General features: G+C 42.3%; 1 protein-coding gene across 4 annotated transcripts in view; it reads left to right on the forward strand.

Moving 5' to 3' along the window:
• The first annotated feature begins 14,353 nt into the window (after positions 1 to 14,353).
• Positions 14,354 to 26,149, forward strand: part of Ppa2 (inorganic pyrophosphatase 2) — an 80,276-nt gene continuing 68,480 nt past the window's right edge. For 3 of the 4 annotated variants that reach the window (XM_059266282.1, XM_059266283.1, XM_059266284.1), the window contains exon 1: positions 14,354 to 14,514. In XM_059266282.1, the coding sequence (XP_059122265.1) occupies positions 14,373 to 14,514 (142 nt within the window). In that variant the 5' untranslated portion in view covers positions 14,354 to 14,372. Of the gene's footprint in view, positions 14,515 to 14,813; positions 14,868 to 26,149 lie in introns of those variants that run through there. The other variant, XM_059266285.1, reaches the window with a different exon arrangement.

A 26,149-nucleotide genomic window follows, 5' to 3' on the forward strand; every position in this document is an offset into this window, starting at 1 on the left:
AGGAAAAGGTTCTGCAATTTTTATCAATCTGAAATGGGTCTGAAACCCCTAAAGGACCATGCTGCCCATTATAAGCCTGAAGTTACAATGTTCTCTCTGGGCTTATTTGTAGCATTAAGAATTATGTTTGATTTCGCCGGGCAGTGGTAGGGCATGCCTTTAATCCCAGCACTCAGGAGGCAGAGCCAGGTGGATCTCTGTGTGGCCAGCCTGGTCTACAGAGTGAGATCCAGGAAAGGCACCAAAACTATGCAGAGAAACCCTGTCTCAAAAAAACCAAAACCAAAAAAAAAAAAAAAAAAAAAGAAAGAAAGAAAGAAAGAAAGAAAGAAAAGAAAAAGAAAGAGAAAAAAGAAAAAAAGAATTATATGTGATTTCAAAAGATTAAATGAATTCCTTGATAAATTTTTATCAAGAGTTTATTTTGTTATAGGCACTGCTTGAGGATTTGATGCATAAATGACTCTTATCTCTGAATAGAGTTCTATATTGCTTCTCAAGGAGGCGGTGCTTCTGATGTAGGAAGTGCTGGAAGTTGCCTGTCATTGCGTGTCAACAGAAAAGAGGAGATGCCATACAAACACACAGCATCCAGAGGTTTCTGCCGTGAAACAGAAGACGGTCCTTTATGGAGTAGAGTGTTGTTCATTCTTGAAGACAGCATGCCAGGGAAAGAATGAACAGATCTGATTTTCACATGCATTGCTACACTTAGCTCCTCCCACTTCCTTCTCTCTTCTAGAGCTCAGACTACTTCTGCAGAAATCACTGTGGGAGATGATGGCTATGGCTCCCAGATTAGAAGAACAAAATGAATTGTGAAGGAGGTGTCCACTGGTTGTGGTGATATTGTGTTCCCCAAAATATTGTATGCCCTAATAAACTTATCTGGGGTCAGAGAACAGAACAGCCACTAGATCTAGAGGCCAGAAAATGGTGGCACACACACATTTAATCCTAGCATTCCAGAGGCAGAGATCCATCTGGATCTCTGTTAGTTCAAAGCCACACTGGAAACAGCCAGGCATGGTGACACATGCCTTTAATCCCAGGAAGTGATGACAGGAAGCAGAAAGGTATTTAAGGTATGAGAACGAGGAACCAGAGCCTGGTTAAGCTTTTAGGCTTTTGAGCAGTAGTTCAGCTGAGATCCATTTGGATGAGGACACAGAGGCTTCCAGTTTGAGAAAACAGGACCAGCTGAGGAATTGGCAAGGTGAGGTAGCTGTGGCTTGTTCTGTTTCTCTGATCATTCAGCACTCACCCCAATACCTAGCTCCAGGTTTGATTTTATTAATAAGACCTTCTAAGATTCGTGCTACAACTGGTATCTGGAACAGCCATGGACAGGGATGCTGTTTCATCCCCATCTCTTTCTCCTTCTTACAATAGATAAGTGCAAGTTCAACACACAGAGTTGCTCTATCCTTGCTCAGTTTGTCCCTGAAAAGACTTGGGCTCCAGAGAGTATTAGTTATTCATTTTCTTCTCACTGGGACTCTTAACAGAAAAAATATATATAATATATATTATATATATATATACATATGTGTGTATGTACGTATGTATGTATGTATGTATGTATGTATTCCTTAGGTCTCTGAAGAGAAAATGCTCAGCCATTAGTTTTTAGTATGAAAAATGGTTGTTAAAGTGTGGAAGAGTTAGGACCATAATAAGAGCGTCTTTCCAAAGCCAAGGTCATCGAAGAAGAAAAGAGAGAAGGAAAGGAAATGAGGCCTGGTCCAGTGCTGTTAGGAAACTAAATAAACAACAACAAAATCCCAAAGCTCAGCAGACCACTCTGGAATGAAGGGTGACCGTAGTCAGGCGTGTTAGGATTCATTCTTGAGCCGTCATGTGGGCCGTGATTCCTGGTACCCAGTGTGGCAGGTGACAAGAGATGGAGCCGACTCTTCTGATCTGTTTCCTGGGAGATGAGAGGGCTCCATTGCAAGTGACAGGAAAATGGGTAAAGTTAAGGAGTAAGAGGGGTGTGTTGAGAGGATGAGTAGAAATCCCAGAGCAAAGCCTGGCAGAAAGGCAAGGTAAGGGATGACCCTGGGGTTTTTAAAATTTAATTTAATTTTTGTGTATTTGAGACAGGGTTTCCCTATGTCGCTTTAGCTGTCCTGGAACTCAGAGAGATCCACCTGCCTCTGCCTCTCTCAAGTGCTGAGATTAAAGGTGTGAATCACCACATCTGACCCTGCTCCTGGGATTTTAATAACTGAAACCAAGGACTTGAATGCCCTTAAGACTTTTTAAGGCTTCTTTCTTCTGTGATGGGTGGAACATGGCTTCATGTAGTCCTAGACTTAAGTCTTTATTGCTGCCATTGCTGTTTTGAAATGCCCAGGGAGGAGATGGATTGGCCTGCTGTCTAGTCCTGCAGGGCTGGTATGACTTCAAATACAGAAATTGATAACATGCAGTCTTAACTACTTAAAGCCTTGCTAGAGCTTCTATAAACACAGCTGTATCTATGGCAACCCCACACTCAGAAGAAAGTCCTATCCAACTCACAGTGCGAACGCAAGGGTGAGAAATTGGCTCTTGGGTCCCTAGTGACCTGACCGGAGAAGTAGATTTTCTTTGCCCACCTTGAAACACAGCCAGTGACAAATGTTTTCTCAGGAGATGATGTGATGTAAAAGCTGCTTGTGATTTGTAACACCCACTACTGTCCTAAGAGATGAATGGGGCATGTGTATACAGTCTGGTTGCTTAAAGGTTTTTTAATTACTCTCTACTTTGATGGTTGGGCATATAGGAGCTTATAAATTAAAATTTTTCCCATATTTTTTGTACCACTATTCATGAAGTCAGAGGACAACTTGCCGGAGTTCTTTCTTTCTTCTGCCATATTGATTTCAGACAGAAAATGATGTTACCCACTGAGCCTTCTCTACCCCACAATTTTTAACTAGAAGAAAAAAGGGACATTTCTTTTTTAAGTTTATGCATGTGAGATGTTTCTTACGTGGTTGGCCTATTTTATTTAAAATATATAATTTGCCTTCTGAGATGGGGACATAAAGATAATTGGTGTTATTTACTTAAGTGCAACATTGCTCACTAATTTCACTCATTGCCTGATTAAAGGGCTTAAAATTACAAAGGAGATTTTGATCAGAAATTCTCAGAAAACCAAAAGTCCCAAGGTTTTACTGGCTTGTCCAAATTGTGCGTTGCCAAGAAAGGCCTGTTGGTATGTTGCATAATACTTGGATTCAAAGTGAGTGTCAATAGATTATGCTATTAGACTGCTCTGCCATCGTGGGTTTATGAATTAGTCATATGGTTATATGATGATTAGATAATGTGTTCAGTAATCATTATAATAAATGCTATAATACATTGCACATTCACCACAAATTAGCTGTTGTGCTTTATAGCATGCACATATGTTGGCTATCTACTATGCCACCATAACATTATGCTTACCTTCTGAGGTGTGGTACCCCTTTCCAATAAGATCTACTGTAACACCACCACCACCACCACCACCACCACCACCACCACCACCACCACCACCTCCACTCATCACCATGTGCTGCTACTTTTTCAGATCCTTGGACATGATTGTTCAAAGAGACGTTGCCCAACACAAACATAGCCAATTCCAGTCCATCACTGAAAAGTGAGATCGCAGCTGAGAGAATATGATGATAGCAAGGACAAAATTCAACATCAGGAGCAGTGAGAAACTCGGGTTCTGCCTCACTGAGGAAGCTGCTGAAGAAGAGTAAAACTGGCACTTCAAGAGAAATCAATTTTTTAAGACGATTTGGAGAAAGGAACCTTGGGAAATGGCTCAGTTGGTAAACTGCTTTCCGCGCAAGTGCAAGAACAGGTTCACATCCCCAGCGCCACGTGGAAGCCAGGTGCTGTAGTATGAACCTGTAAACTGGCTTAATCAGGCGATTCCACGGAGTCTGACAGTCAAAAGGGTTTATTTTGGGTTAACTTACAACAAACAAAGGAGGGTTGGTCACAGGGTCCAGGAGAGGTGAGGTGAGCGCAGTTCTCTAGGGGGGGCTCTGCCTTGGTCCTCAGTCCTAGCATTCAGCCCCCAAGACCACGGGGTAGCCAACAGAAAGCTAGCACATAAGCATTTCAGGTCTTAAGGGGTCCCCGTCTTGGCCATGCCCCAGTCGGGGGCAGGTTCCTAGCAGTTACCTGCTGCCTACTAGGGGCGGTGCTTCAGGGGTGAAGTTCTTGGGGAAGAGGAGAGCAGAGGTAGATGAAGCCCTGGAGCTCATTGGCCAGCTAGTCTAGATCAATCAATGAGTTTGAGATTCAATGAGAGACTCGGTCTCAAAAAATAAAGTGGAGAGCAATCAAAGAAGACACACACACACACACACACACACACACACACACACACACAGGTACGCATGCATGCACACATATGTACACCCATGCACACACAGAGGATGGTGGTAGGGCATAGATAGATCTGGAAAAAGAATAAGAGGAAAAGAGACCTGGAGTTATTTAATGACCAGGTGTCAGATATTTAAGGCCCTCTCCCTGGCAGGAAACACTGCAAATCTGGTCAAGAACCCATGGTTGGAGAACTCACAGACCCCAAGGGAGAGAATCTTCAGGTGAGTAGAACTACTACTGATATTTTCATCAATAGACATATTATCAAACTGCCCTCTTAATTCATGTCTCTCTCCCGTAGACCATTGCAACTCTTGGGCCTCATCAGAGAAGTTTCTTTGTGCAGTCAGTGGTGGAATTCTTTTTTTTTTTTAGATTTTTATTTTTGTTTTTCCGTGTGTGCCTATAAATGGGTCTGTGCACATGACTGTAGTGCCTCTGGAAGCCCAGAGTGGTCGCTCGAATCCCCGGAGCTGGAGCTCCAGGAGTTGTGAGCTGCCTGACATGGGTGCTGGGAACTGAACTCAGTCCTCTCAAAGTGAAGCAAGCGCTCTTCAGTGGTGAGCCATTTCTTCTGCCTCTTGTTTCAAAAACTCTTCATGTAACTGATAACCTAGTCTGGAAGACATTTCCAGGAAGAGACTACCTAAAATGCTCTGAGCAAAATGAGGGTGACTGAAATAGCCACTATTTTCAACAAAGGCACAAATGCCTGTGTGATCCTTGTTTAAAAGTAAGACCAATGGGGTTGGGGGGTTAGCTCAGTGGTGGAGCCCTTGCCTAGCAAGCGCAAGGTCCTGGGTTCGGTCCTCAGCTCCAGAAAAAAAAAAAGTAAAAAGTAAGACCGAGTTACCATCATCTCTCTTATCCAGTGTCTGGGAAGAAGGGAGAATCAAGCTTCATTTACAGCTTGGGAAAAGCTGAAATTGAGTAGGGATTAGTCAACAATAGTGATTAGAAAAGTAGAAGAATTGAAGGCAAGGGCCAGTGATTGATTTCTAATAACGACAAGAAAAACACTTCAGCTCTGTCACCCCTCTTCATTTTTGTAAGACTGTGTCTTCATGGTGTTAGTTCATACCATCATTATTACGTTGGAGTTTTAGACATGGAGACTGGGAAGCTATTTTAAGTACACTTCTGAAGTTTTCTTTTACTTACAGAAACTATTTCTCAGTTAAAGAAACAAAAAAAAAAAAAAAGGAAGAAAAATGATTCCACCACAGGAGGCTAAATCAGTTACCAGCCTGCTTTTGTGTTAGAGGCATATGGCAGTACGTTTTTGTATCTGTTGATTAAGTCAACTGCACCATGAAATTAAATTTCATCCTGAAAAGGTCTGAGCAATGACTAGTTATATAAAACTAATAAAATTTACAATTGGAATAAAGTTTAATACAAAAGTTTTAAGGAGAAAATGAAAAACTAAGATGATATACAATAAATAATTCACATACCTTCTGTTATGATATGGTAGTCACATTTTATAAGCATGCATACTGGAATTAGGTCAGAGCTTTTGTACGTATTCACTATACCAATGTGCTAGCTGATTCCATATTGTTCTAAGATGATCACTAGAGACCATGGGCAGTCCCAACCATTTCTCATCAAACCTGAAAGGTCACCTACTGTAATTTGAGATGCATTTAAGATCAACACCTGTAGAAGATTAATTAAATATATATATTTAATATATACATGTATATATTTAATGTACTGTTCTTTCTTCACTTCCTTTGTAACTGAATGTTTTTGGGGGGTTACTGTAGGGTAATAGTAGAGGTGCTTCTTAATAAGTGTCATGGGCTGACAGAACAGAGGTTGTCCACCACATGGCGGTTGGATGAACCTTTGCAAATTATTACCTGATGGATGGCTCAGAAAATATTATCTATATTGCAGGCATCATGTGCTCAAAACAGGTCTAAAATAATTCATACATGTCCAGCAATGCCAAGTGAAAAAATTAAGCTTCATGGGTGCTTTTAGATTTTTCTTAGCATCTGTTAACTATATGTAAAATCAGGTAAGTTCCTTTTTAGACAAAGAAAAACACTGTAAATGTTTGAGGAATGTGTATCCTCAGAACAGAAGGCTAGAATGCTATGGATAATGCTCTTGTATACTGTAAAGATCTGTCATTCCTATTGGTTTAATAAAACACTGATTGGCCAGTAGCCAGGCAGGAAGTGTAGGTGGGGTAACCAGATACACTGATTGGCCAGTAGCCAGGCAGGAAGTGTAGGCGGGGTAACCAGACTAGGAGAAGGCTGGGAAGGGGAAAGGCAGGGATGGAGTCGCCAGTCAGCTACAGAGAGAACAAGCAAGATGAGAATGCTGGGCTGGAGAGATGGCTCAGAGGTTAAGAGCACTGACTGCTCTTCCAGAGGTCCTGAGTTCGATTCCCAGCAACCACATGGTGGCTCACAACCATCTGTTACGAGATCTGGGGCCCTCTTCTGGCCTGCAGTCATACATGCTGTATATGTAATAAATAAATAAATCTTAAAAAAAAAAAAAGATGAGAATGCTGCACTGAGAAAAGGTACCAAGCCACGTGGCTAAACATAGACAAGAAGTATGGGTTAAGTGTAAGAGCTAGCTAGTTACAAGCCTGAGCAATAGGCCAAACAGTTTATAATTAATATAAGCCTCTGTGTGTTTATTTGGGTCTGAATGACTGCGGGACTAGGCAGGACAGAAACATTCACCTATACTGTAATTTGAGATGCATTTAAGATCAACACTTGTAGAAGATTTCTTTCCAATTGGCTGACTGTAACACAAATTCTAAACGGTCTTCTAATAAAAAACCTGGAGCCTGATATTGGGGTGGATGCTGAAAGATCAGAGAATCAATGAAACAAGCCACTTCTTACCTCTAGGACTCCTCAGCCTGAAAAGCTTTCCTCACCTGAAAGACTTTAGTTCCTGTCTCCTCACACCTCATATTCCTTTCCCCAACCACCCATATCATTTCCTGTCTCAGTTTTCCTAGTGCTGGGATTAAAGGCATGTGACTCCCAAGTATTGGGATTAAAGGTGTGTGCCACCACTGCCTGGCTCTGTTTCTCTCCTAGACTGAATCAATCTCATGTAGTCCAGGGTGGCTTTGAACTCACAGAGATCCAGATGGATCTCTGCCTCCCACGAGTGCTAGGATTAAAGGTGTGTGCCCCAACTGCCTGGCTTCAATGTTTAATCTGGTGGTTTGTTCTGTTCTCTGATCTTCAGGCAAATTTTATCAGGATACACAATATATCACCACAACTGACAGAGATGGTCACATTTATTTATCAATTAATATTATTATGTTTTCCCCCTGCAGTGTGGAAATCCCCTCCACCCTCCCCCCCCCCCCCCGTTACAGTAAATTCTAATGAACCGTCTTTGGAGATGCCCCTTCACCAAAGAAGCATGTCATGTCCAGAGAAACTGTCATCTGTGATCCCACAATGAGCAGAAATGCTGTTGCTAAGGCAATACACCAAAGATGAAATTAAACCACAAAAGAATGTCTCCCCACTTTCATCTTTCTTATTACCAACAATGTTTGTACATATTTAGTATTTATTTGTTGATAATTTGTGATTTTTTAATGTGTGAATTCCCCACTTCTGTCTTCTATTGTATTATTAGTTTATTTCTTGATTATTTGTAAAAGCTTATAACATTGAGCATTGTGGTGGACATGGAGATGTGCCACTCAGACACACTTCAAGGAAGGATTTATTTTCTCAGCCTCAGGGAATGCCTTCAACCATGAGACTGTCTGGAAACACCTTCCAAAATGTTTACATCCTCAACTGATGTGGAAGAGAGGGCTTATAAAGGTCCCACCATTCTGGTCCACCAGGAGACACTGCTATCAAGCAATGTTACCCCTAATGCTCACTGTCAGTCGATCAAAGCTGGTTTGGGGTGTGGGTTGCTATTAAACAGTCTCCAGTCTGCCTTCTTCGGGTGCTGTTTACAAAAATGCTTCCTTGGAAGCAACCCTGTCTCAGCATCTTCTCCCTGGAAAATCTAAGCTGAGGAAATACATATTTACTGTCACAAATTTTTTAATCAGGAAGTATATTTCAAATAAATATTGCCTTTGGGCCTTTGTGTCTTCTTAGCCACAAGGCTGCCTTTCCATTGACTGTCTCCTGGAGTGTCGTGTCTATACCAACGCCTCCAGTCATCCTTAGTCCAAACTGAATCTCTCAGCTCTTCAGTCACAGCTCCTGCACTTTCCACAGTGACTGAAGTTAATTCAGTTTTAATTCTAGCTATAGGCTGAAGTGGTTATTTGCTTAATGCCTGAATCTTTCACCAAACTTTAATCACCAGGGGGCACCACTATCTTCCTCCTCCTCCTCCTCCTCCTCCTCTTGCTCTTCCTCCTTCTCCTCCCCCTCCTCTTCTTCTCCTTCTCCCCCTCTTCTTTTCTTCCTCCTCCTCCTCCTCCTGCTCTTCCTCCTCCTCCTCCCTCCTCCTCTTCTTCTTTTCTTCCTCCTCCTCCCCCTTCCTCTCTTATTTTTCCATTGTTTTATATACAGTTGCTGTCCTACTTCTGACCAATAATTTTTTTAAACAAATGTTAGTCAAATTAATAAAGATTTGAATACAGGAAGAAGAAAAAAATGTATTTTTTAAGAAAAATTATGTTTTTTAAAAATCAGCTACTTGGTTTTAAAATCTTCTCATCACAAAAATCAAGAATTGAAATTCTTAAGCCATCCTGAACTATTTCAGGGATGGAGGCTGAGATTCTTTTTGGGGGGTCAGCATGAGGTCTGATATACATTAATCCTGTCCACATTTTCTGGTAATGGATCATATAAAATTTATTTGAAAGAACTGCCTTTAGAACCCAGAGTCTTTTTGAATACAATGTAATTAGAATATGTATAAGAAAGGAAAAAAAAATAGTTCTATAGTTAACTCATTTAAAAACAAAGTTAATTCCCATTGTTCAAGGCCTAAAGGGAAAAATATACAAAATGGCAGAAAAGATGGGTTTTTCATTAGATTTTGTTCAGGACCCATTATTACCAATTTACTGGCTCAACCCTTGAATTGAATTAGAGTATCACTATGGTTTCTGTATTTACAATATTATAAGGTATTTATAATGTGTGATTGGGGCTGAAATTTCTCATGCTTATTTTAGCCTAAAAGCAGTCATAATACTTAGTCAAGGAAAACTTTGTTTTCCTCATGCCATTTAATAGTATGTACTTAGCTCATATGTGACTTTTGTATGATGGATAAATGTTATTATGTCCAATTTAGTGAGGAGCTAGAAAGACAGTGCTTAATACCAAGTACATTCTGCAAACCCCTGGGACTTGCATAAAAGTAACATCAGTTCTCTTCAGGTTTTAAGAGGTGAATGACCTGAGGACATAGGCTTGCTTTCACCCAGATGAAATCACTCTAGCAAGAATTTTAACATGCCAACAATTCTTTTTTTTTCCCAGAGAGGGAGAATTAAAGTAATCTCTCATCCTTCAACCTATTTCTACTTGCTGGATCAGTCTGCTTCTTGGGTCAATTATTTCAGGAGAGCCAGATACCATTTATTTTAATCTATGTTCTGTTTTGTAGATCTCCCCATAAACTCATGCTGCTTCCTCTGTGTGTGGTGAATGACTCTGCCTTCTTCTTCCCAGAGTTCTCACACTGCTCTGAAGTCCTGCCTGTATCTCCTGCCTAGCTATTGGCTGTTCAGCTTTTTCTTACACTAATCATAGCAATATAGTTTCACATAGTGTACAAATATCCCACAACAGAGCTATATCCTAATATAGCTGAGTTGAGTTGTGTTGAGCCTTCTTTTCAAGAATTTCCATGGAACTGAAAGACTTATGAGATGTGGGAAACACACACAAAATGATTACCAATGAATTACTGCCTCATTCAGAAACACCCTGTTTATATTTAAATGCTGTAAAATTGAAGCTAAATTAGATGCTGTACAACAGCTCTTTGTGTTTTTTAAATAATTTTGTTGTCTTAAAGTAGGTGTTCAAAAGGGGGTTTTGAGAACTTAAGCTTTATTCATCAAGTTATGAGAGGTGTGGATGATTAAAGAGATAAAGATTTATGAAATAAAAATAAAGAAGTATTTGCCTAGAATAAAGCTAAACAAAATGCTATCACTACTAAAAGAGAATAGTATATTAAAATCTCTTAAAGAATAGAAGTACCTTTTAGCTACACAGCTCCATTCAACATTCAAGGGGTGATGGTTGTTTTAACCTAGGCTGCAATATACATATGTGAATAGACTGGTACTCAGGAATGCCAGTCTGAGTTGAGAGCCAATGTGTGTCATAAGCAGGCTATCTGACAGTACTAGTGACAGGAGCTTGAAGAATGGTGCTTACTAAATGATAATGCAAGACATAGCAACTAACAATGGAAAAAAAAAACCAATGAAGCATTCTAAATTTAAAGACTGTATTTGCTATTGGTAATACCAGCAGTGGGGTACTGAGGCCAATCTAGGCTACGTAGTGAGGCCCTGTTTGAAGCAGCAGAAGAAAAAGAAAATGAAGAAGGGTAGGAAGAGAAGAGGAAAAAAGATTCTACAATTTTGAGATATGTCTTTCACTATTGTTGTTTAGTTGTGTGGCAGTTTTGTGTTCACAGAATGATTGGGCAGAACATACAGAGATTTTGATCGTATATTAGAGACACATTTCTTGGTGCTGCGAAAAAATATGACAAAAGTAACTTAAGTAGGGTAGGCGGCTTTTGGCTCACAGGTTGAAGATACAGTCCATCATGTGAGGAAGCTGATCACATGCTATGGGATAATGTGCTTGTACACTGTGAAGATCTATCACTCGAATTAGTTTAATAAAATACTGGACTGAGAAAAGGTACCAAGCCACATGGCTAAACATAGATAAGAATTATGGGTTAATTTAAGTGTAAGAGCTAGTTAGTAATAAGCCTGAGCTACCAGCTGAGCATTTGTAAGTAATATTATGCCTCAGAGTCAATTATTTAAGAAGTGGCTGTCGAGTATTAGGGAACAGGCAGGTGGGAGAGAAAATTCCACCTACAGTCATATTGTGTCTGCTCTCAGCAAGCAGAGAGAGATAATGCTGATGCTCAGCTCGCTTTCTTCTTTGTCTTTTTTATTCAGCCCAAGACCCCAGTCCAAGGGATAGTACTGTCCACATTTTGGTTAGGTTTTTTTCTCTCTAGTTAAACCTCTTTGGAAACAACCTCACAGTCATGATTAGAGGTGTGTCTCTTAGGTGATCCAAAATCTAGTTGAGAGTGCAAATTGACAATCATAAGTCCACTCTGTCAACATGTCAGCCAAATGTCATTTTGAATTCATGATATGCCACCTCTATCCCATAAAAATCTCATGTTCACTTTATAATGGAAAAATGTATTTACCCAAAGTTCCAGTAATGTTCAAAAGTCTATGCACAAAGTCTCTACTGAAACGCAGCCAATCTCTTATGAGACAATGTGAAAAAATAGTTATATGCTTTCAATATACAATGGCACAAAATCCAAAAGAGAGAAAAAAGGTCATTGTTGTATAATATCATTTTAAGGTGTGTTACTTTTGCTTATGTTGCATTTGTTTAACTCTGTGAAGCTGTGTTACTGTGCCTGTCTAAAACACCTGATGGTCTAATAAAGAGCTGAATGGCCAATAGCAAGGCAGGAGGAAGGAGAGGTGGGGCTGGCAGGCAGAGAGAATAAACAGGAGAAATCTGGGAGGAGGAAGAAAAAAGAGCAAGAGAAGGAGAGGAGGATGCAAGGGGCCAGCCACAGGGTGAGAGTGAAAGTAAGATATAGAGAAGCAAGAAAAGGAAAAGACCAGAGGTAAAAGGTAGATGGGATAATTTAAAGTTAAGAAAAATTGGCAAGAAACAAGCTAAGCTAAGGCCAGACATTTATAATTAAGAATAAGCCTCCATGCGTGATTTATTTGGGAGCTGGGTGGCAGGTCCCCAAAGAGTAAAGAGTAAAAAAACAACAAACAACAACAGGTCATAGTTAGTAATGATGAGACCATAGTAAGACCTAAACCCAATAAGTTAATCACAAAATTCTGCAGTTCCACATCTGGCATTTGGGGCTCATGATGGAATCATCTGGGCCTTGTGTGGGGTGGTGGGTACTGCTGCCCACTCAGCTCTACAGCCTAAAGCACACATGACCTTTTATTTGGACCACTTTCACTTACTTTTTAGTTGGAAAGCCAACAGCATCTGCTTCACATATACTTCAGGAAAAGGAAAGTTAATTAACAGAAAATCTGAAAACTGCAAAATTTGACTTTGACGTCTATAGCCTGGTGATTTTTGTTTGTTGTGAAGGATCTTATTCAGAATCCTTCACTTTCCACATTATAGTTGTCTCCTGGGATCCACACTGGATTGGCTTGGAGGTCTCCCTACCCTCAGATAAAACACCAGTACGCTAACTAACCTTGGCTGTCTACTAGACACACCTTGGAGGAGGTGAGCCTCTGTCTCAAAAGACCAAAACCAACCATCCAAACCCTACTAGTTTTGTATTTTGTTTGTAAATTCTGGAGATGTGTTCAAGAGCTTTTGTACATTTGTCTTTATCTTCCATCTTGTAAAGTCCTAGAATTAAGAATTAAGACTCATACTTGCTACATGATGATGACAGATGTCCATGGAGGAAATTTAATGAGTTAGGCCTCAAATGTCTACATTTGAAATAGGCAAGTGCTATATAATAAATATTCTCAGAAATTTGTTAAGTTATCCAGTAAGCCAACCCTGTTTTCGTACCACATATCATGTTTAATTTTGATCCACAAGTATTTCAGTAAATTACAGAAAATAAAAGATGAAAATTTATGTGTTTCAAAAACAAGCCATTGCTTTTAATACCACAAGGTAATAAATATGTCCCTAAATCACATACTTGGGAGAGTTGGATGTTAATTTTAAGAACGTAGACCATTAGGCAGCACATAACCTTGTTTCAGTAGGAATTCATTTTGCTCAAATAACTAATCTTTGAAGTTTAACTGAAAATTTAGCTTTTTTTATACATAAGCAACAAAATTATATGACTCAATGAGATACATGCACAAAGGAAATGCTTCCCTTACTTTTTATTGGACAACAATTCAGCCTAATCAAGTTAACATTACAAAGTCACCAATGTCGTCAAAACTATTTTAGGGTCTACAGGCTGAGTGAGCAGTGTCCAAGCGGCCAGTGACATCCCTAAGAGGTCCTTTCTGGGACCTGACCTGTTTTAATTCTGTCACAATTTAGGTCTAGAAATAACCCAAGTGCCCAGTAGGTGAGGATGAGAACCCTGCTCTCAGTTGAGTAGAAGCTGGTAGAGATCTTGAAGATCTTTCCAATGAGAATTCCCCCAAAACACTGGTTCACAGAAAAGGAATAAAGACTGTTGTTGGAACTAGTTGTAATCACTAGACTAGGTATAAACACTTGGGATGTATGCAATTGCTTGGAAGTTGGCCATTGCCTCTACTTCGGTTAAATATTAAAGGGCTTTGTGGAGGAAGTGGCATTTGAGGGAATTACAGATTTTGGTTAAGTCTGTATCAAAGGTCTTCACGAGGAGGCTTGATCATGTGTTATAGTCGTGTGTGTGTGTGTGTGTGTGTGTGTGTGTGTGTGCGCGCGTGTGTGTGTCCTCTTGTCTCCTGGTTTGGACAAGTCTTTGAGCAGCTTCTAGAGCCATGCAACCAATACTACACTAATGTCATGCAAGTATGACCGTAGACATTGACAGCGTGTGAATGAGTGAGTGCATGGTGGTGAATTCCCGAGGCGAAGGTGTGGGGGTGCCTTGGAGGAGGCAGTCCAGGGGGGTTTCAGAACAGGCTGGGATTTGAGGCCACCCCGGGAGGCAGTGCCAGTTCCGAGCGGCAGGGGGCGCCGTCGTGCGGCCGCGCCAGGCTCAGTCCCGCCCGCCCGCCGATCCGCGCAGTCCGGTCCGCCATGCGCGCGCTGCTGCCGCTGCTGAGCGTCGGCCGAGGGTGGCGCGTGGGGGCCGCCGCCCGCCCCCCGCGTCGCGTCATGTCCCTGTACCGCACGGAGGAGCGCGGCCATCCCCACTCGGAGGACTACCGCCTGTTCTTCAGTAAGTCGCTCGCCCAGCTCCGCGCCGGCCCGAGGAGCAGCCGCGCCGGCCGTGCTCTGCCCGGCCGGCTCCGCAGCCCGTGCCCAGCCCGGGGCGACGGGGACCGGGGCTCGGCACGCATCGCGGACGCGCAGGGCGGCGCGGGGCCAACCGCCCTCTGCAGCGACCGCAGGCCGGCGGCCCGCGGCGCCGCGCTGCACCCGCTGACCTCCGCGGCGTGGCCCCGCCGCCCTCCTGCGCCCCGCCGCCCTCCCGGGAGCAGCCGGGAGCAGCCGGGAGCAGCCGGCCGTGCCGAGCCCATCCCCCTCCGAACGGACGCCGAACTTCGGGGGACCCGGGGCTTCACTCCTAAAGTGAACCGAGTTTGCACGCCCTCTGGCTGGGGGCGCAGGCGTAGTGGGAGGGAGGAAGTGGGAGGAGAGTGTGAGCCAGGCACTGGGATAGGCTCGTGTGCAAATGCCCTAATGAACCCTGTTATTTGTAGGGTAACTTTAAAAAAAAAAAAAAAACTACAGCAACAACAATAAACTGAGTTTTAAAAAGTTTGCACCCCGAATGCCATCCACAGACAGGAAACCGACTAGCAAGATGGTGGCACCACCTCTTGCCTTGCACGTTGAGCAAATCTAGAGCGAGGTGTCTGGTGCAACCCTGAGCTGGCCACCAAAGACGGAAAAGCTCTTGGCTACACTCCCCTTTTCTTATCACTGTGTGAACTTTTCTATTTTTATTTTTTACCGTAACGTTAAAATAGCCACGGAGGTCCAGTTGCCTTCAGGCCCCATTGACTTCACAGCCCCGAGGAGAGCTGAAGCGATGCAGTCTTGTGCAAACCTGTGAGGTTCCCCCTAAAGTGGTGAAGCTAGAATCTTGGAAACCCATGGTTTTTGCTCTGAGACCCCATCCTGGTCTTACTTCTTAACTTGCCGTCTTGTAAAATAGGGCTGCAGAAGTGACTGTGCGTGTGTAAAGTAGTCACCGGGCTTATAGTATAACACTGGGCTAGAGTGTATAGTTATTAATAAGTATACTTGGATGTTTATGGGTACCTTTCTGAAACTTAAGGTTGAGGGTTGTTTTATGATAAAGGAGCAAAGCTAACTTAAACTCTTGTCTTTTTGTTTTCTTTGTCTTCTGAGACAGGGTCTGCCTCTAACTCCTGGATTGAACACATAGGCCTCTTCCATTGGCAGACCCTTGTGGTTGTAATGCACCTGGTACTAAATAGTTTCTGCAAAATTAGTTCCTGTGCTACAGTTTTTCCGTCCTGTCTTGTTTAGGCAAGGCTGGTTAGGTCTTTTTAAAAGAAGGGGCTGTGCACCCAATGGGAGCCCGGGTAAGACACCAGTCTCAAAAACAACAAGAAAAAAACAAAAACAAAAAACCCAAGGTGAAGCCCTTAATAAGTAGACTCATTTATGAATGGACTGTATCTCCAAAGTTACAATGTAACAGTTATTGGCAACGTTCTCCATAGAGGTACTGTTATATGATGGCAGTTAACTTCCTAAGCAGAAAAGCCTTTACTTACAATATGGTGAAAATGTTGTAGGTTTTCAGTAAGTACAGTAATATGTAGTGAATGTGTTCTGTCAGAAACAAACACGTCAGTCTTTCTACAATGTCAGAATTGATTGAATGAAAGTAAATTTAGAAGCTATTCGGGTTTTGTGAGGCCCCGCTTTGCCAAGTCGTCTCAGTTTCCCTCCATCGCTGGCCCAGACAAACACAGGTTCTTTTCTCATAGGTGCATGCACACTCACGTGGAGGCCAGAGGTCTTAAAGTGTTCTCCCCTGGGTGCTGTCTGCTGTAGTTTTTGAGGCAGAGTCTCAGTGCTCTGGAGATAAGTGAGACTGGATGGATAGTGAGCCAAAGAGATACGTCAGTGTCTCCCTAGCGCTGGGATAATCATCATGCACTCCCATGCCTGGCTTTTCTACGTGGGTTCTGGGGAGCAAACTCAGATCCTTCACGCTTGCACAGCTAAGTGCTTTGCCAGCTTAGCTCTCTCCCCAGCTCACACAGGCTCTTTTATACCAGTCTTCTTTACTGTTGGCTCTGAGATCACACGTCACACTCCGTGCAGCAAATACATCTGTATGTGTAGGTTATAGTGACTGCTGAAGACTTAAAGAGATTGTAGCTGTTGGAGGAGTTCCAGATGCCTTACCGAACGAAAAGTAGAAAACAGGCTGATGCACATGCACAGAGAATCTCTGTAGGTGTTTGTTTAAGGTGCTGGGCAATCAGATAAGCCGGAGGTTTGAATCTGGCCAAGAGCCACTGGGTCAGAGTTGAGCTGAGCTTCGATGTTAAGTCAAGTTGTCCGTGTGAAGTGTTGGGAGTGTAGAAGCTGAGGAGCAGAACCAGGTCCAGCCAGAGGAGTAGGTCAGAAGAATTCTGGAGCTCTCCGTCTGCTGGTCCTTTGACCCAGCTGATGATTAGATGACAGGCCAGTGGTAGTCACAACCCTTCAGTGTTAAGTGTTCTTGATGGGGACAGGAGGTAAAAATAGGATAGGCAGTTAGAGGACTCTTAAAGTAGACAAGTTTTTCTTAGTTAAAAGTGAATGTCCTTGGTTCTTTCTGGGCCAGATGCCAAAAGTGCTGTAAGGGGGCTCTGGGTCCTTGTCTCTTCTGGGAGGGATGTATAAAGGTGTGATTGAAAGTCCAGTCCAGACACTGATCCCTTCTGGAACTCTAGATTTTCATGGTGAAAATGAGTTATTTCTATTCCCTATTCTCTGCCCATCTTCTAAATTACCTTAGAGCTTGTTGGGGGTGGGAGGTGTTAGAGTAGTGTTGGAAACCACTGAGGGTGGATATAAAGCTCTGTTGCGGCTCGCAGTAAGGGAAGCAATTTCGTCCTGGCCGAAAGAATGTACCTTTGGCCCTGGGTGAAGACCAGACATTCTGATGTGCTCCGAAGATTAGAACGTGATATGTCATTGTCTCCTCCCTTAAGTTAATCCATCTGGGCCTGTCAATCACCTTGTCAAGAGTGGCCCTCAGGGAGGCTGATACTCCCAAGCTATGCTAAGGAGAGGGGAGGAATAATTACCCCTTTAATATGTAGTAAGGATAATGTACTTATCAGTCCCAGAAACCCCACACTCTGCATAGCTGCTGCAGAGCTTCCAAGCACAGCTGAGCCTGCCCACTTTGCTGAGTTACTTAGAAAACAACTTTCTTTTTTCCAAAGCTTAAACGTGACTTTCCTGATTCTCTGGGCTTTCTCATTCTTTCTCTGAAGCTACACCTGCTTACAAACTATGGCTTTTTCTTCCTCCTTGCAGTCTTCTTCCAGGAGGTGCTACGATTCACAGCTTGCAAACTCTGAAGAGTTTTCTCTCCATTTCTAATAAAATTGCTGTCACACTTCCTTTCAAGTCTGTTTCTAAATTCTTTTGTTAGTAAGACTAGGAACCCCAAAGAGGAAGTCCGAATTTGCCCAGTAACATATGGTTCCCAATGTGGGGCTCCCCACAGTTTCGGGGAACATGCTTTTCTTTACAGCATCCAGGTGAGGATGCCATGCTTTTTCATTTATCTGTTTTGTTTGATAAGTTCTTGGGCCTGGTTTTCCTGATGATAGGATTTTGTTACATTTGTGAATATTGAGTGTGTGTGTGTGTGTGTGTGTGTGTGTGTGTGTATGTGTGTGTGTATGCATACACAGACATGCCAGCTTCATGTGGGAGTTGGTTCTCTCCCTCCAGCATGTGGGTCCTGGAGATCAAATGCAGGTTGTCAGGTTTGGCAGCAAGTATCTTTAGACACTGTGCTACCTCGCCAGTGCTTGAAAGGATTTAATACACCACGTGCTCAATTGGTTCCAATTTACTTGGATAATTTGATAGAATATCACTGTGTGTACTTTCAGGAGTGACTTAGTTATTTATCTGTATCTATTATTTATTTATCAGTCTGTACTGGTGGTGCTGTCGGGTGGGGGGGGGTTGTTTACATGTCCGCCAAGGTGCAGAGTCCTCCTGCCTCTGCCTTTGCACTCAAAGGAGAGTCGAATTCTGCTTGTAAAATGGGGTTTGTCCGGGCGAGGCACAGCCTGAAAATCTACTGTTATAATGAGATAGAATGAGCTGTAGCCTAGACCAGGGAACACTCTGGTCTCAACACAGTAATAGACAACAAAAAGTGTGCTGAGCACTGGGTGGGCGTGGCACAGGGATCGAGGGCACGGTACAGGGATGGAGTCGTGTACCCTGCCCTCAAAATAATATAACTAGTTGGGAAGAATGTAAAAACAGAGAAACTCTGTTCAAGAGCCTGGAGTCTACAGCACAGGTGGATTTGGAAAGGGGAGGCCTGGGTCTTAACCTTGGGCCTCCTGCTGTGTGCTGCTGGTGGCAATGTTTCTTCTGGGGACAATTCTGCCTTAAAAGGAGTTAGCTGACCCTGTAGTAATCCTCAAGGTCCTTCATGCACTGCCATTCCTTCAAGGCATTGAACACATTAATAATAGAAATTCAAGTAATCTGTGTTGGGAAAGCTCTGTGATGGGGTATCTCTGAGGCTAGACTGTACATTTTTTTTTATTCAGTTGAGTAAATATGGCAGAACAGAATAAGGGAAAATAAAAGATTTTACTGAAAAGAAAGCAAGTACTATCTGGGTGGAGGGTTCAAATGGAACTCTTACTGGAAAAGTTGAGTCAAACAGTTCCCGAACCTACCGCCAGATGGCACCAATGGCCCAGGACTGTTGTCTACTTGCTGAAAGGGGTGGGTGAAATGATGACAATCTACTAGCTGAGTTGAGGAAAGGGATATGAAGAGCATGTTGCTTTTTATCCAGACAGTCACAATAACTGAAGGAGAGTCTGAAGGGTGAGTAATCCAAGATGGAAATGCTAACTCTTGGTTACATTTGATATTACAGTAATTCACTGTAATATCAAAACAAGACGGTATGAGCGGTTCAAGGGTGCTCTGTTTCAAAGGAAGAAAAGTAGGAGTTCTGGGCTGAACATCGTCATTCAGCGTTATTACAGTGGAAACATTGCCCAAGTTTGAGATCCCGGTACCGTCAGCGGTAGGACATTTTTGAGCTTCAGTGGGTTTTCTTTACCCCCTTGCAATTAATGAGGGTAATTGACTGATGAAATGCTTTTTAAGAAATGGTGTTGAACTTTGTAGAACTAGACACGAAACTGAGTGATAATGAGAAAGCACGTCTCGGGTTGCCACCCACTCCCTGCCTTGAGCCTTCCTTAGTGACTTACCAAACTTCTGCCACGTCACTTCGTTTCTGAACGTCATTTTACAAATCGTGGAATGAGAGGCTTGAACCGGGCAACCATTTCCCAAGCTAAGCATACTTGAACACAAGTGTTCATTGAGATACTAGGTTTGCTTTCAAACACAGGGTTTTGTCATTTCATAAACTAAACATTTTCATTTAATACATTCTTGGAGACTAATAATAATGTACATATTAAAATTCTAGAAAATTATCATATAAGGGAATGCATCCCAGACGTTCGAACCTTTGAGTACTGATTTCTTAGGACATCAGTAACATCCCAGTGGCTCTGGAGTTTCATGAAACTCCATTTAGGAAGTACCATCTAGGGTGATTCCTTCAGCCTCTAGAGAAGCTGGTGTGCTATGGTGACAGACACAAGGCATTTGAATTTTAGTTCTGGCTTCGCCATCTTGAACAAGTCACTTGGCCGAGCTAACCATGGCATGACCTTGATGACCTCAGAAGACATCTTTGAGAAACATCCGTTTCTCTCTAGCGTAGGGGTAGCAGTAATCAGAGAGTTAGTTACTGTGGCTGCCCAGTGAGGTGTGCATACAGTGAGGAGTGCGTAAGGATGGTCAGTGACCTGTGGCAGTACTTACTGAACTGTGCTAATTCTTTTCTCTTTGGATTTTAAGGAATTATTAGCCATTTTAGTTTTTCTTATTTTTAAGAATCTTATAGGTGTATACAATAAATTCTCACATCTACCCCCACTTTCCTTTTCCAACTCTTCCCCAATCCCTCCCAGCTGCACTTTTTTAGACTTCATTAAGTCTAGCTAGAGCTACCCATATGTTCATGGGTGTGGGGCCATGCTCTGGAACGTGGGAAATGCAGCAGTGGTCACATCCTCTAAAATGAATGATTCTCTCTCCCCCAGCGACTACCCACGGCTAGCAGCTTCTCACTAGTGGGTGAGGCTTGTAGATCATGTACCCCACCTGTACCGGTTTTAGCTGGCTTGATCTTTCGTAGGTCTTGTGCAGGTGACCATAGCTGCAGAGAGTTCATGATTACAGTAGCTGTGTCATAGCATATGACAGCATGTCACTGCACTACTTTGTCTGCTTGGGCTTTTAAATTCCTTTCACCTTTTCCTTGATGCTCTCTGAACTGTGGTAATAGTGGGAGGAATACAGATGTCCTGTTTAGGGCTTCACACTCAGTCTCTTGATCTTAGCACATTGACAAATTACCTATCTCTCTATTGACTGGTGACTACTGTACTTTTTTTTTTTTTGACCAAGGTTGACAGCATTCCAGGTCTATGGGTATAAGCATAAATACTTAGAAAGCAGTTTGACAACATGACCATTTAGCAAAACAACAATAACAACTTCTGGTCTGGGGCCTGTGGCTTCTCCCAGCCATGGGCTATTGACCAAGAGACTAGTACCAGGCATGAAAGTCCTGTGGAGCGGGCTTGAAATCCAACTTGAAAGTACTTGTGCCCCTGTTACACCAATATTACAGCGTGAAGGGTGCAGTGCTGGGTAAAGACCAGGAGCGTGTTTTCGTCCCCAGCAGCCTGCATCTGGCACTGTGAGAACTAGCCAACAGAGAGGAAGTTTCCCTGTTAGCGTGCGGTGTCTTCAGCCATGGAGTCTTATGATATAGTTATGGTGGGTAACCAAGGGCCCTGGCAGAAACCTGTGTGTTTGAAGAGCTCTGGTCCTTCCTGACTAGTAACTCATAGCAGGATACCCCATGCCTTGCCCTGAGATTTTCATTTCATAACTTCTTCTGGAAGTGTCATTGTCTGCTTATGTAGGGTACCTCATTCGAACTCCTTCTTTTAAATTAGATTGTTAAGTGAGCTCATTAACTAGTGGGTTTCCATAAGGCTTTTTCATAGATCCTTAGTCTGGGCTAACCTCTTTATCATCCCTCTTTCCCCCCACCCCCTGCCTCTGTTGCCCCTTAATCTTTCACCCCTATTATTTCCCCATCTTATTTCATATTCCATATATTTGACCATCCTTCCAGTTATATTTTTTAAGTAAGTTGAGAAGTAGTGGGTTTTCCTATGGCTTTTTTTTTAACACACCATTTAAGTTAGCCCTCCCCCCCTCATGCCAGTTAAACCCATCCTCTGGAGCCCCCCCCTTCTCCCCCCAGCATTCTACCTCACTACTTTCATTTTCCCTGTCATCTGTTGCCCTGCCTGAACATGGCTCCTCCCAAAGGCCTCTTTCTCTTTGCTGACTTCCACTTGCGCTCCAAGTCGAGCATGCAAAACAAAAAATTAGAAGCCGGAATCCCCACTTGAGAGAGAAAAATGCAGAATTTGTGTTGTTAGGCCCGACCTCACGAAGTGTAATTTTTTTCCAGTCTCATACATTTACATGCAAATTTCATTTTTTATATTTTATACACCTCACAGCTCACTAATATTCCGTTGTGTGTATGTGCCATGTTTTCCTTATTCCTTGTCTGTTGATGGACATCTAGTTTGACTCCATTTCCTGGTGGTCTTCTTTGTCGTCCTACCAAAATTTTATCGGGAAAGCGCTTTCCTGTGCCTGTGAGTTGAAGTTCGCTCCCTCCTTTTTCCCCAGCAGTTTCAGGTCTTGACAATGAGGTCCTTGTCCCGTTTGTGCGGGATGAGAGATGAGGACCTAGTTTCATCTTTCTGTGTGTTAAATCCGGTCTTCCTAGCATCATTTGTTGAGGATGCTGCTTTTGCCCAATGTGTGTTGTTGACATCTTGGTCAAAAATCAGGTAAATGCAGTTGTGTGGTCTTCTAGCTGGGTCCTTGATTCTAGTCTAGTCATCTGTCTGTCCGTTTTTTGTGTCAGTACCATGCTATTTTTAATTCTGAGTTTTTAAGAACTAATAAATAATTTCAGTAAAGTGGCTGGATACAAAATTAACACACAAAAGTAAGTAGCCTTCCTACTTACCAATGACAAACATACCAAAAAAGAAATTAGAGAAACTGTTCTATTCACAGGAGACACCACACACACACACACACGCACGCACGCACGCACGCACGCACGCACGCACGCACGCACACACGCACCTGGAAATAAACCTAACCAAGGAAACAAAAGACCTCTGCAATGAAAATTTTTAGGGTACTGAGGAAAGAAGTGGAGACACTAGAAGATGGAAAGGCATTCTGTGCTCATGAATTATAAAAAAGATTGTGAAAATAACCATTCTACCAAAAGCAATCTACAGATTCAGTGTAATCCCAATCAATATTCCAGTCTTGTTTTTCACCAGACATAGGAAAAAAAAAATCAAAAAATTTATGGGGGACACAAAGACCCTGAATAATCGAAGCAATACTGAACAAAAACAGTACTGTGAGTGGTATCACCATATCTGACTTCAAATTATAATACAGAGCCATAGTATTAAGGACACATCTTTTTTGTTAAATTCCATGGAGAGTGACTGTAATGGGATGAATGTAAGATTGAATATCTGGAAACTTCCAGTTTTCAGAATTTTAGTGGATGTATCCTTGTAGTCTTGGATTAACTGTGTAGTGGCAATGACTGGCTTGCTCACATAGGATTCAAGGTGCAACCCTGCCTGTGTAGTCCCTTTGATACTGCAGGTGGTTTTTGTTGGGGGCGGTAACTTGAAAGTTACTTATTTTAGATTTTATATTTTTCTTAAAGGCTAGGGGAAAACCCATGATTTCCATAGTTTGGACTATTGTTGGTATGTGGTAGAAGGCAGATTCATTTTGTGAAACAGTGTTGTATGTAATTCAAGTTACTTTTATTTATTCTAGGACTGATCATACAGGTCTTCCTTAATGTGATTTCTTTCTCTTTTTCTCTTTTTTGTAAAGAGGGGCTGAAATTACTGTACGTTTTCTTAATTACATCATTTGAGTAGTGGGTGGTTGCATGTTTGAACTTAGTAAAACTTCCTACAAATAAGTTCCTGTAAACTCGAATCAATACATTCAAACATAATAGCTAACTAGGTAAACATTTAAAAGTTATATTTACTTGATGTTTGCCTATGGAACCTTAAAACAACTTAGTTTTCTGAATGAAGAGCTGTAAAATAGAACTCCTGTGATTTATATGAAGCAGATGGCACATTTTCATTGAAGTTCATCTTTTAAATTTCTTAATCTTATTAGAAAATAATGCAAGGCTCATTTTTGTTTTATTCATTATCAAGCTTCCAGCGAGAATCTCTGTAAATGTGTCAGTAGTATTGTGTATGTTGGTGTTTGGTATAACTGTAGCTATTTGGTGTATAAATGTTATAGTGTAATATATAATTTTATATAATACACATTACATAACATACAAAATTATGTGCTGCATATTATATAACAGTTTAGTATATTGTATAATATACAATATTATAATGTTATAAATATTAGGTAGCCGGGCAGTGGTGGTACATGCCTTTAATCCCAGCACTTGGGAGGCAGAGGCAAGCAGATCTCAGTGAGTTCAAGGCCAACCTGGTCTACAAAGTGAGAGTTCCAGGACAGCCAGAACTATTACACAGAGAAACCCTGTCTCAAAAAACCAAATACATACATACATATATACATACATATTAGGTAAGGGTTCCACAGTCTATTCGATTTTCTCAATTGCAAATACAACTCATAAATTTTCAGCAACCTGAGACAATGAAACCGTGCAAAAGTCACAGAATGAAAGAATGAGAAGTAGTTTTAGAGCAGGGGAAGTTGTGAGGCTGGAGCACCAGGTATGTGTTGACAAGCCTGATGGCATTCATTAATTCTAGTCTAGCGATGCAGACTGCCTTTATACCAAGACGAAATGTGACTGCAGCCATTCCCCTCGTCAGCTTTCTAATAAACACCATATTAAAGTCATAATGAGAGTGAGAAAGAGCAATCTGTAGACAGCAAAGGAGCCATCGGAGCTCGAGAATGCACCATATTTTATCATTTTTTTAAAAGAAGTATGGCTGTGATGATGTAGCTTGAGTGTGTGTGTCAGACGGGGTGGAGTTAGGAGCAAGTTTAGCTGTTTTGCAGGGTTTTAGGCATTGTGGGTACATTGAGATAGGAGAAGAGTGAGTGTGATACGTGGCTCTCAAAATTGGTAACAGTTGTTTTGATGTCTTTCTCTTTATATTGTCCTTTGTGTGACCCTTCTCTTATTTCTGAACTCTAGCCTTTGAAATGCCTCAGGATTCAATTCATAGCCATCGTCTACACTGTCTCTCTTCCCTGGTTGGCAAAGCTGTCTGTAAAAAAGCTAGATGGGAAATATTTTAGGCCACGTGGACTCTCTGTCTCAGTCCTAACTGCTCCACGCTGTATTTTGGCACTCTGCCATTGGCAACCAGCGTCAACTGACTATGGCTATGGCTCTGAGTGGACCTACTATGTGCCTTAGCGTCGGGGGTCCTCTGTAAGTCCTAGGCTTACATCATCAGTCTCAAGTCTTGAGTCAGGACTCACATGGCCAGCTTTGCACCCTGTATTTCTCCTTTACTACAAAGTATATTACAGTTCCCATGCATGGAACAGAAATCTTGGTCACCTACCTCTGCCCAAAACAATGTTTATCTCTTTTGATCAAGTAAATGGAATTAGCGTATTCATTGCCTCAGATATTTATTGTTTGTTCGTAGCAAGAACATTGGAAGCCTCTCGTCTAGCTGTTGGAAAGTACGTGGTCCGTTTTCTTAGCTGTGGGCACTAGTGATCTGTGGAGCCTGGTGTAACTGTAGGGATGTGCCTTTAGCCAACTTCTCCACCCTCCTTCTGCCATAACCTGCTTGTCCCTGCTCTTACCTTTGTCCCACATCTGGGTCATTGGCATCATATCCTTTGGGGACATACCCAGCTCAACTTTTGAAATATATTCAGAATATATTTTTTTTTTCTGTCCACCTCCATCCTTGCCACGTCACCCATGTCACCGTCACCTTTAGTTGACTAATCCCAGAAGCCTCCTGATTCTTTCCCTTTGGTCTGCTTTACACACCAAAGACACGTTGTCCCTTTTAGAAGTCCCAGTGTTCTTTCTATTTTACTCAAAAGAAATTTGAAGAACTAAGTTAGGATGCAAGGTCCTTTGTGATGGGATGCAGGACACTCCCCTCACCTCACTGCCAACCATCCTTTTGTCTTTGATTGTTGCCTTCCTGCCTGGGTGGCCTCCTTGGTGTTCCTCCTCATCTCCTCTGTGATGGTCTCCTCGGCATCTTCCTCTGTACATGCTGGAACGTCTTCCTCACTCCCTTCGGGCTGCTGCTGACATGCTGCCTGTAGATAACCTCCTGGGCGTCCAGAGTCACCAGCATTCACTCTTTCCTTGACCTCGTGGGATTTATTATAGTGCTTGCCATTCCTGCTATAGTTTATACATATTAACCACTTCTGTCTCCCACTAGAATACG

Source organism: Peromyscus eremicus, chromosome 6, assembly GCF_949786415.1.
Source record: "Peromyscus eremicus chromosome 6, PerEre_H2_v1, whole genome shotgun sequence".
Classification (NCBI taxonomy): Eukaryota; Metazoa; Chordata; class Mammalia; order Rodentia; family Cricetidae; genus Peromyscus; species Peromyscus eremicus.